Raw genomic sequence first — 12,538 nt, 5'->3', positions numbered from 1 at the left:
CCTTCTAGTTCCATTTTAAATATAACCCTTTTTTTTTTTTTTTAGGATGCTGCTGGATTAACTTTTGTCACCAGGCGCACTTTAAAGCAAACTCTTAGAAAAAAAAAAAAGCCAAACTTACACTACTTCTGCCTTCCCCTCTGTTCTTTTCTGCTGCTAGCAGGTGATACTGACAATTCCGACATCATTGTAAATGCTTGCTGAGTAATGTCTTACTGTAAGTTTTACAGGCACTTATTACCGCTCGGAGATTACAGTACTTCCCTGACAATGCTTTCATCTACTTTGCTCAGCCCAATCTTTGTTCAGGCACTATACAGGGTCAGCATCTACTTCCTGGACAGGGATGTGGGCTCACATGACACTATCATGTTTATCTTGATGCCTGTACAGTTCCTAGCTGTGTTCTCACAGATCAGATCAGCCCCTGTTGTAGGCTGTCCCCACGTGACTTACTACCTACAATGTTGATATCTAATCACCTGGGGGAGAGAAGTTTACATCCAAGTATGAAGGAAATGGTCAGTCCTATCCAGGTTCTCAGCCACCAAGCTTTCCATGTGCATCAAGTCATTCATAATCTCAGCCCAGGAAGCTAGAGATGGTGGAGTAGCCAACTTCCAATGTCTAGAGATTGCGATACGAGCCACTACAAGACTCAAAATGTCTTTTTTGATACCGTAAGAGACAGGGAGCATGAAAAGGAGAGTCACTTTAGGGGTTCCCTCCAATTCAGTAGCCTGCATTGTACCTTGAAAATTCAGTGCCAAAACGGCTGAATGTCCCCAGTTATTCAACAAGCGTGGAGATAGTCACCACAATGTTGATGGCACCTCCAGCAAATGTTGGAGGACGGATACATACGGTGTAATATAGTAGAGCACCAATACCATCTCAAAATAATTTTGTAGTTCCTCTCCTGAAAATGACTAGACATGGAGAAAGAATGAGTCAAAATATAAGCTTCGGTCCAGCCAGCCTCCGACAACTGTTTGTCTACAGAACGTTCCTAGAACTTCTCGTGCAAAGGTCTACCAGTGTAAGGAGCCCCTCTCAGCAGAGTATATAAGGTCCAGATCGCTTTTGGGGTTCTTACCTCAGAGGTACACATGCATTCGAAGTCTGTAAATTGTCAGGCCAAGACAGACCCCTTCAACAGTTGTTTAGCATAGTCAGACAGCTGATGACCTTGCTACCATTCTCTCTTGGTACCTATTGCCTGAGGCAATAGGGTAGAGAGAAGCCTGCCATCCTGAGGTCTAAGAAGACTTCATGTTTATTTTAATGAAGTGGAATGGCTGGGAGGGCAATGTGGGACCTATGTCAGATGATACCTGGGAGGATGTACTTCAAGGGGTTACTTAGATTTCCTTGTCCCCTACTCACATTGACACAACTGTTTATTATGCATAGAATATATCGCACCCCTGAATTTTTGTTTCGCACCAGGCTTAGGGCTGACCCCATTTGTCCAAAATGTGGTTTCCAGAGTGGCACCCCTCATTTGCTCTGGAGATGCCCTAAGCTGGTTAGGTATTGGGAGAGGATTGTAAATACTCTTAACCTTGTGTTCTCCTCCTCCCTACTCAATTCCCTATTGGTGTGCATTCTTGGTGTTATTGAAACTACTGACTTAACTCATCACACAATTTTGGCCCTTAAGCGTGCTCTATTTACAGCGACCAGATTGGTGGTTCGCAAATGGACCTCCTCCTCCCCTCATACTTTGAATATATGGCTGGTGGAACTTTACAAGATTGTTGCCTACGAACACATTACCTTTCAACAGAGGGGTGCCTTGCTTCAGTTCCACTCTCTCTGGGATAGATGGTTGATGTATCGTGGTAATGACCTCCCTGACTAAGTGGATCATGAATCCGCATATTATTGTTACATATGGTATATTTTCTTAATAAGTATCCATTTGGTCTTGATGGTGGTGTTGGCTATTCGTATTGTGATATGCGTGTGACATTTCGGCATTGTTCACAATGTAGCTATTATTCAATGTGCCTTGCCGTTGGCTAGCGGCCCATTATTTGTCGAATTTTGTTATGCATGTGTTCTCTTTTTTTTTTTTTCTGATCTTTTTTTTTTTACTTGAAACTATGCAAAATCAATAAAAACGATCTGATTTAAAAAAATGAAGGGGAATGGATCAGGCAATAAGATAGATGCTGCTGCTATCAGAGGGGATCAGTATCAGTCTAGACGGGTTATTTAACCTGTGCAGCTTTTTGCTCTCTCCTACTCTGACTGTTTGTCCCATTACCACAAAGTCCATCTAGGTCTGAAAAAACAAACCAAACAAAGAGTTTGTTTTTTCAGATCTAAACACGACGGATCGGATGTACAACTGGTGCTTCCTGGTTTACATCCATTTGCCATATACCTAACACGGGTCGGTTAAGCTTAGGTTGTGTCTGCCATCAGAATATGAAGAAAATAACTGAATGGAAACTGAATGGAATCTGCTAGCAAGCAGTAGATATATGCAAAAAGTAAAAAAAAAAACCTGCTTTAACAGCAGTTTAAACTTACCCCATCTTCGCTGCGCGCTCACGTCCGAGGAAACAAAACTGCTTGGGTGGCCGCAAAGCATCTTGAGGCGGGCGCATGCGCAGTTCACATTTTCGACCGGGAGACGAGCAGAGACGCAAGGTAAGTCTATGGATGCGTGCACCTGCATGCAGACACCGCTGGATGGGAAGTACTGCAAGCAGAGATCAGTACTTCGTTGGGCCACCTTTTGCATTCAGTACTGCGGCGATTCTTCTTGGCATTGACTCCACGAGATGTTGAAATGTGATGCGAGGAATCTGACACCATGCCTAATGAATAGCACTGTCCAGTTCTGTGGGATTTGATGCTTGTGAAACCAGCTGCCTGATGGCTCTTTCAACTCCGTACCACAAATGAACAATTGGATTGAGATCTGGTGATTGTGGGGGCCACCTAAGCAAGGTAAATTCTCCCTCATGTTCTTGAAACCACTCCTGCACAATACGAGCACCGTGTCATGGCGCATTGTCTTGTTGGAAGAAGCCATCTCCATTGGGATACGCCATCAACATGATAGGATGAACTTGATCAGCAACGATACTTTGGTATGTTGTGCTATTCAGACGTTGTTCCAAGCAAATTAAAGGGCCCAAATCATGCCAGGAAAACATGCCCCAAACCATAACACTGCCCCCACCAGCTTGAAGGATTGTACTCATGCATGTGGGGTGCATGCTTTCATGCTGTTCCCGCCAAATTCTCACTCTGCCATCTGCATGATGCAACTGGAAACGTGATTCATCGGACCACATGACTTTTTTCCAATGCTCGACTGTCCAATCCTTGTGTTCCTGTGCGAATTGGAGACGTTTTATCTTGTTAACTGCAGACAGCAAAGGTGTTCGAACAGGCCTTCGGCTTCCATATCCCATACGATGCAGTGTACGGCGAACAGTGCGTTCAGAGATCATTTGAGAGGATCCCTGATTAAGATCTGCAGTAATTTGATGCACTGTTGCCCTTCTGTTGTCTTGTACCAGTCTTGCCACTCTCCATTCTGCCCTAACATTGACTAGTCGCTGACGGCCACAATTCGCACGTTCAGACCCAGATTTTCGGCTGACAGTCCAGTCTTTAAACACTTTAACAACAGCTGCTCTTGAACATTTAACGAATTCTGCTGTTTTGCTGATACTCGCTCCATGGCTCCGAGCGCCAACAATCATCCCACGTTCAAAGGCTGTTAAATCGCGTTGTTTACCCATATCTTCAGAAAAAAATCACTTCTACTGTCGTGGTAAACAACCTGCTTCCCTATTTATAATGGTCTGGCCCTCTAGCAACTTCAGCGTGAAATTATAGCTAATTTGCCTACAAACGTCAGGTGGTCATAATAATCTGGCCACTCAGTGTACATATCTATATATAGATTTATTCTATCTATCATAACACTAAATTGGTGAGCAGTAAGTGTTCGCTATGGCCAATTTTGGGTATGGTAGTTTTTTGAGAATTTGCCGACACAAATTGCCCTCCCTATCTGAGAGACCTGGAGCAGTTAGCGAAAGAAGAGTGGTCTAAAATTCCTGTACACCCCCACACTCCCTTCCGCCCCCAGAACGAAGGGGGAAGTTTAGTGAGCGATTGGTGTGCATTCCAGCAGCTACAGCTCTGGAACACACTGCAATTGGTGTGAACAAGACCTAAATGTATCCTTCAAACATTACCACTGAACTGAAAACATCTGTTCTGGTGTTTTTATCTTAAGCAAAACATTTACATGTTTTATTGTATATTTGTTTTCACATTAGCCAAATACATTCATAACTACTAGCAACTTATCCTATTTTTTGGTTTTTAATGTTTTTACAGATCTGTCTGGCTCAATAGCGGCACCTGATGTTAAGTTAAACCTTGGTGGAGACTTCAATAGAGAGTCAACTGCCACCACTTTTCTTCGCCAGAGGGGATATGGATGGTTGTTGGAAGTAGAAGAAAATGATCCTGAAGATAATAAACCTTTACTGTATGTGTTTTTATAAAATGTTATGATTTGAGTAAACACACTTTTCACACCTCTGTGCATGCTAAAACACATTTCCTTTGTTTAGATGTGTTTAAAAAACCCACCAAAAATGCATTATTTGTATGTTTTTCTGTATTTGCTTGTCATTACAATGGACCTGTTTATCACACCACATTGCACAAAAATGTAGTACATCCAGTTTTTGAAGACACCCTTAGCTGCAAGTGCATAGATTTTGATTAACCATATGAAGACACATTTTCATTTTTCTGAAGGCAAACAGGCAAGTAGCAACAGCCCTTAGCATTTGTTTACATAGTTTCTATTGCAAGATGGAAAATTGATATCAAACAAACAAAATTCTAACAGTGAATGTGATTTTTCACTCGAGATGCGTCATTTCAAAAATGTTAAAATGAAACAAAATTGTGAACAACATTGTACAAGTCTCTGATGGCATTATTGAAGGTTCAAAAATCTGCCAGTGTATACCCAGCTTAAGTTGGTATAAATTTTAGATTTCAAAGTGTCTCCGTATTTCTGCTTGATGGATTACATTCACTGGCCTGTCAATGTTGAGTTATTTTTAACTTTGTGTGAATGTTTACTCTTGTTGTGTTCTTTCCTTAATTCTAGGGAGGAGTTGGACATTGACCTTAAAGACATTTACTACAAAATTCGATGTGTTCTGATGCCAATGCCATCCCTTGGATTCAACAGACAAGTAGTTCGAGACAATCCTGACTTTTGGGGACCACTTGCAGTTGTTCTATTCTTTTCAATGATCTCACTGTATGGCCAGTTCAGAGTAAGTATAGTTTAATTGGAATTTTATGAGTGGGGAGTTCCCCATTGGGCATTTAAAACTTAAAGGAGACCCTCATGTACAAAAGTAAATGATCAGTTTTTACTGGTCAAAAACATAATTAAGTTGTATAACCATTTACTACAAGAAGATGGTTGTCCAATTTGCATACAGTTTGTACTCCCTCCATCTCCCTTAGATTCCTATACTCTATCATTGGTTCTCAACCTGTGTAACCTCAGAACCCACATTTGTCCTTGGACATTAAGTAGCGACCCAAGTCGTACTGCAATGGAACAGATGGCATTGCTCTACCGTGTGTTCCGGTGCGGGCGATCCCAAGCTTGGGGTCCAGTGCTGTGCTGTGACGGAGCTCCATCCATACATGCATTGCTTGAACAACTCACTTGTTCGCCCTGTAGAGGTGCCAGGAGCCAGAATGTGACGCCACTCTGGTCCAGGCACCTCTACAAGGGACGTGAGGGAGCTGTAAGCAATCCATGTATGGATGAAGCTCCCTCGCGGCCATAGCTCCAGGCCACCCCACATTAAGCTGGCATATTCTGAATGGCTGCTCAGCACAAGAACTGAGTTTGCTAGGCTAGGAGGGATGCTGAGGACCTGGAAAAGTGGAAGGCACGCGGCGACCTACTGAAAACAGGGTCGCAACCCACTTTTGGGTCACGACCCACCAGTTGAGGACCAAGGCTCTATATCGGCGGTGGCGAACCACCAGGGAGGGCACGCGGGGCCCTCTCTGCTGGCACGCGAGCCCAGGTTCAAGGACCACCAATTGAAATAGATCTGACCGGCCCGGATTGCGTCAGTACGCGATCCGGGGCAGTTACAAATCAGGCAGCGGCCTCTAAACAGGCAGATTAGAAGATTAGACGGCCGCTTCCTCCTCGCTAGGCCCCCGGAAGGCCCCAGCGAGCGACCATCTAATCTGCCTGTTTTAGAGGTCACCGCTGCCTGATTGTGACCGGCCCGACTACAGAGGACGTTCGGATCCCCCTTGAGAGCCACACCGCCTTTCCCCCTTCCCTACTGAGTGCAAACCAACCTTCCCCTCCCCCCCAAGAGCCGCGTAGGCCCCCCCCCATCCTGAGAGCCATACAAGCCCTCCAACCGGGAGCTGCACAGCCCCCCTGCCTGAGAGCCGCACAGGGATGCAGCCCACCTCCCTGCAAAACAGTTAAGCAGGAGAGGGGGCAAGGGGCAATGTTCTATTCACTTTTATTATTAGTTCTGTGTGTGTGTGTGTGTATGTAATATGTGTGTTTTTTATTATGTGCGTGATGTTTGTGTTTTATTGAGTGTATAAATGTTTGATTATGCGTGTTTCCCTATTTTGACTTAGGCCCCATTCACACTGAGCCGAAAATCCCGCGATTTCTGCCGCGATATCCCGCATTTTTGCAGCGCGATATTGCGAAAAGTTGCCGGCTAATGTTATTCAATGGAGCTGTTCTAATGTACTACTCCATGTTGCTGTAGCAGGAGCCTTTTTCCCCGCGGAAAGCCGCCTCGATTTTTCTATTTTTAAATGCAGCACGCCGGTGAAGGTCGCGTGATCGTCGCCCCCGAACAGTCGCGGATCCGCTTGTAAGGTATGTCACTTGGTGTGAATGGGGCTTAAGGCAGTGATGTTGAACGTTTCTTTAAACCCGTGCGCCCGAACTGCAATACAGTACTAAACTTATTTTCAGCGCCGGCACTTTGAGGTAAATAAATTGATTTTGCGTCACAATTTGGGCACTCGGGTTCAAAAAGGTTCGCCATCACTGCTCTATATGATCTCTAAGACTTTCAAACTAATCTGACTGTTGCTTGGTTATTGTGGGTTTATCTGATTTTTGCCCACACATCCGCAGTCAGAGTTGTCACTGAATACAGTACAAATAAAACAGTTTTTTTGTCTCTGTATGTCCAGTTGTCATACTTTTGTATGTCAGAGTCAAATTGAGTAGCGCATGTGGATGTTACTTTGACATGTACTGTACAACCTAACTAAAGATTGTAGACCAAGTACACCCCTTCATGGAAACGGTATTCCGTGATGGCAGTGGCCTCTTTCACCAGGATAATGTGCCCTGCCACACTGCAAAAATGGTTCAAGAATAATTTGAGGAACACAACAATCTGTGGGTGTTTGGCCTTCAAGTTACCCAATACTATTAAAAAATATAAATCAGTCTCTCCATTGCGCTCTCTTGCATTCTCGTGCTCTCTCTCACCAGCCATAACATTATGACCACCCTCTTAACCACATTAGGCTGGTGGACGTATACACCACACATGTTACATATTGCTGTGAACATTGGAGTGAAGGCAATAATTCTAGGGCCATCAATCATTGTTAACACTAAACTGATGAACAGTGAAAGCTTTAAAGCGTCGCCTATGGGAAATTTTGTTGTAGTTTTTTGCAGCTTTACGGGCGCATGCAATTTTAAGCCTTGACATGTTTGCTATCTATTTACCTGATGTGACCCCATCTTTTATATTTTACCAAAAAATTGGGTATTATATTCTGTTTCTGTGCACTAAATTTTATGTTAGTGTAGTTTATGCTAAAAATACTGGTTTGATAAACATTTGCACAAATACTATGTGACATTGGGCCCAGGCACTGTTACATTGGTGCTGGACCTGTGCCTAGCACTATGTGGATTACAAGCTTTAGAAAGTCTGAGATTACCTAGTGTCCTTGAGGTAGCAGTTCCTGCAGTGCATTCGAGAAGCAGGCAGCCTCTGTAAATGTATGGTGTGAAGGAATTAATTTGGATACACAGACGTTACATTTCCACGTTTGCGTATTCCTATATTAGTTTTCATGCTGGCTTTAACAGAAATCCTCCATTAATAAAGTGTCTCCTGCCACTTTTTTTCTTTTTTTCAGGTTGTGTCCTGGATTATCACAATTTGGATATTTGGATCACTAACCATATTCCTGCTTGCCAGGGTACTTGGTGGAGATGTAAGCACTGTGTCCATTACTATTTATTGTTGCTTATTTTGTTTAATGGAAATGCTAAAAATAATGCACTTAAAATGGCAGGAGACCTGCCTAAAGTGTAAAATCCATTTCCACCTCTTGTAAGGGATTAGCATTTATATTGGTAATTAAGAAGCGCAGTGATGTATTTGTGTTTACATTTTTATGACTCGCATTGCAGGCTTTCTTCATTTTTTTGATGAAGGTAGTATTAGGCCTGAAGCCTAGAAATTTTTAAATTTTCTCCACAGGAAAATCAGTCTGACACCAGGGTGTCAGACTGTTAAACAGCTGTACCCCTTCCCTGTGGGTGTCGTGGTAGAGAGCAGTGGGAGATAAGCAAACATCCATTTGTTGATATGTGAAGCACAAACCTGGAAGCGCTCAGCTGTCCGCTGTGGCCAGGGAAGATGCTAATTTAGCGTGGTCTGTGCAGGGTAACATTAGGGGTCTAATAGACTCCTAATGTCCAAGTGTATAAAAGCCAAAAACCTAAAACTACTATCCCATGGCCTCACTTACTTTCAGGCTTCTTTGATTGTCCTAACTTTTTTTTAATTCGGTATACTTTAATTATATAATACTTTTATAATTTTTTCAGTGGCCGATTATTACCAGTGCTGTCAATAGAACCACCACTGTGTTAGCACTCCCCCTGCCACGCCCTCGTTTTGCAATTTAGCAATAAAATATTACGTACTGTGCAGATCACATGTGTGTCCTTGTTACATGTGGCTTTTAACTGTGGCCATGACACAGGAAGTACTGCACACAGGAAGAAGGAAGGGGCGTACACTAGGGGAAAATACATCGTCACATGAGGAATAATTACAGAAAAACATGTACATTACAACAAAAGGCCACTAGATGGCAGCATAGGATAACACATGGATTTAGCTATGAGAAAATAGTTAGGCAAATCACACTTTATAAATTCTAACCTATATAACAATGCTAATATTAACTGAGGCTATGCATCTCATATTCTATGCCCCTATTGGGGCGGCACATAACTACTTATTTACTATGCGACTCAGCATAGTCTAGTAGCCATAATGTAGTATTTTCATATTGTGTTCAAGCTGGAAAGAAAATATACTAATAACATTTGTTTTTCATTCGCACATATTTAACATATACAGTCTATTGCAGGACAAATTGCTCCAAGGTTTTTTTTTCTTTTTTTATAAATGCATTCCTAAGACTCCAGCAGCACAGCATCACCTCTAAAAGCAGCAGTTGTACACCTTACTGGATAAGAAGTGGCCACAAGTTCTATGAAATGTGTTGACTGTGTATTAAATTATAAACCCGTAAAATTAGTGCAAAAACATCAGTTATACCCATTCAATCTATGTTCCTTTTAATGCCTCTGCTACACATTTCAGGGCAATTGTTTGTCCATGCATCATTCTTATGCTGCTTCACTAATTAATTAGTCACTGACCTCAACAAGTATGCAGCACAGTAGTTAAGACTTCACTGGCTATATGTACTTGCTCTGGGGCTCTGACAGCCCTGGAACATGCACCGTTAACAAAAAGTGACATCTGTGTTTTCTTTCTGATAGGGACCCTGTTTTATAATCTTTGATTTTTCTGGATTACAGGTGGCTTATGGACAGGTCCTTGGTGTCATAGGATATTCCTTGCTTCCATTAATAGTAATTGCCCCGGCTCTTCTAGTGGTTGGATCATTTGACATTGTTTCCACAGTAATAAAAGTAAGTTTTTATTGTATTTTTTTAATTGAACATATTTTTTTCTTTTTTTCAGTGCAACTTTTTGGATTGTTTGTGTATTGCAGTTGTATTCATTTTTTCTTATGTCATACTAAGACTCCGTTAGATGCATCTCTGTGTTTCTCTGGCTACTGGATAAGGGCCCATTTACATGTGTGGCATGTTAACTCCCATTATGTTAAAAGCAGCTTGTTAATTGTGATTGGACTGACAACGCACCCCAGCATGTGCAAAATCGCACATTTTGTTTTTATTTATTTCAGGTTTTATATAGTGCCGACAATTTACGCAGCACTTTACATAGTTGCACATTCACATCAGTCCCTATCCTCAAGGAGCTTACAATCTAGGGTCCCTATCTCACATGCATACATAGAGGGCCAACTTAGAGAGGAGCCAATTAACCTACCAGCATGTCTTTGGAGTGTGGGAGGAAAGCGGTGTACCCGGAGGCAAGCACAGGGAGAACATGCAAACTCCTTGCAGATAGTGACCTGGCCGGGATACAAACCGGAGACCCCAGTGCTGCAAGGCAGAAGCGCTAACTACTACGCCACTGTGCTGCCCATGATCATTTTTCTGTACTGCAACACTGGTATGTTACCTTATTGCGCTGGGGTGTTATTTCAAGATAAATGACACTGCAATTCCTAAGTTTAAATCCGGACTCGGTGTCGAGGAGTAATATCCTACAACCTCTGCCAGATTTTACGTATATTTCTGTGGAAAATTCAGCAGACAATACTATTGCTCATCTTAGATTCTGAAGTGGGTGTGTTTTTTCTTATGAAGGGTCAGAGAGTTTAAAACATATTCCACACTTTAAAAAAAAAAAATAATTGGATTTTCTGTGTCTCCTGCTTTGTCATCCTTCATGCATACTATAACACTGTGCATATTTCTTGCATTTAGCTGAAGCATATAAAAAATGGACAAGTATAAGATTTCTCATCTGTTTGGAGACCAATATTAGATGTTTGTTTTTTCTGTTGCAGCTCTTTGGTGTGTTCTGGGCTGCCTACAGTGCTGCATCCTTATTAGTCGGAGAAGAATTCAAGACGAAGAAGCCTCTTTTAATTTATCCCATCTTTTTATTGTACATTTATTTTCTATCTTTGTACACGGGAGTGTGATGACAGTTTTTAGACAGTCCATTTATTTGGTACAGTAAAGTTTGATGCTGGTTGGGTTGGGAGTAGCCTTCTAATGGTTTAACTCCTTTCAGAATTTTTGGAATATATTAAGTCTGTGTATGTAAATATCACCCCCATGTTCTGTACAAGGGGCTTACTGTATATGGCAATATGGTGCAGGCCCCTAAGGAAGGGATCAACAAAGCAATTAAAATTCTGTAACTTATTATTTTCATCAGCATTTCTGTTGTCTTAAGTTGATCGTATGTAAAAATTCAAAGAGAGCAGCATTTAACCAATCCGTTTTCTACATGGTTGGTGGGATCTGATACTGCCTCTGGTGTTGTATATGCACTAAATATAGATACAGCACATGACTGTTATCAAATGTGGAACACATATTGTTGGTTCTCCAAATATGTATGTTCAGTAACCTATATGCTGAGATTTCAATACTGACCAGCCTGATGTTCTATGAAATAGTTTTTGGATGCGGAAGTATTGTCCATTCTTTTCCCATGGTAACAGATAACCAGACCTATTCTATTTTCTTTCCAATTTTATAGACCTATGGTGCACCTTTCAATCTGTTCTCCTTAGTTATGTGGGAGTAAGATATAGAGGGTCTAATTTTGTTTTTAAATGTTTTAATTTAGCAAATTCTGTCAGATAGCATTAGAGCAATGGGTAAGTATGTTCTTATTTGGGAATAGAATTAGAAATTTAAAGATTGTGTCCCATGTAAGCTCTGTTAATTTGCTGTACATTTTAAAGTTTAGATTACATGGTGTGTCAATATAATTTGGATAATTCTTTGTTTGGAGGTTTGTGGAATAAAGTGCCAGATTAGAAAAATTTGCACATTGGGGGATGTGCCAGATTAAAAACTGTGGCGAGCAAATACAGAGGGCAGATTCTTAACGTAAAGGTTTTGCATAGTTGCCTGAACCTTTCATTCCAACCTCGATCAGCGGAGGAAATCCTGCTATCATGTTACGATTTTGGAAAACTGTGCTGTATAAAGTGGATATGACTGAGGAACAATTAAGAAACTTGCATAAGCATGGCTTTAAACATCATTTACCCCTATGTTTCCCTTACATTCTCCTCTCTGTTATTTACACTTCTGTGCCCCAGTGTTGCTCAGTTTCCAGTTGAAGCCATTGGAGTTGGCAAAAAACATAGATGGGCAGAGGCAGGCTAAGCAGCAAGGATTGGGATATCAGTGGGTGAACACATTACAAAACATTGAAGTTACATAAAGCATTTTATGCCTAATTGTCCTCTAACCATAACTAAATTAAAGCAGGACTCCAGAAAAATGTAGTTGATC

General features: G+C 41.7%; 1 protein-coding gene across 1 annotated transcript in view; it reads left to right on the top strand.

Moving 5' to 3' along the window:
- Positions 1 to 12,114, top strand: part of YIPF4 (Yip1 domain family member 4) — a 14,591-nt gene extending 2,477 nt beyond the window's left edge. Inside the window, exons 2-6 of the mRNA XM_018552893.1 lie at positions 4,375 to 4,528; positions 5,165 to 5,336; positions 8,236 to 8,313; positions 9,941 to 10,054; positions 11,068 to 12,114. Of these exons, the coding sequence (XP_018408395.1) occupies positions 4,375 to 4,528; positions 5,165 to 5,336; positions 8,236 to 8,313; positions 9,941 to 10,054; positions 11,068 to 11,205 (656 nt within the window). The 3' untranslated portion in view covers positions 11,206 to 12,114. The remainder of the gene's footprint in view (positions 1 to 4,374; positions 4,529 to 5,164; positions 5,337 to 8,235; positions 8,314 to 9,940; positions 10,055 to 11,067) is intronic.
- Positions 12,115 to 12,538: the final 424 nt, after the last annotated feature.

This window comes from Nanorana parkeri, unplaced genomic scaffold (assembly GCF_000935625.1).
Source record: "Nanorana parkeri isolate BGI_ZX_2015 unplaced genomic scaffold, ASM93562v1 scaffold100, whole genome shotgun sequence".
Classification (NCBI taxonomy): domain Eukaryota; kingdom Metazoa; phylum Chordata; class Amphibia; order Anura; family Dicroglossidae; genus Nanorana; species Nanorana parkeri.
The sequence above is the reverse complement of the archived record's forward strand: the minus strand, read 5'-3'. Positions and strand labels throughout refer to the sequence as shown.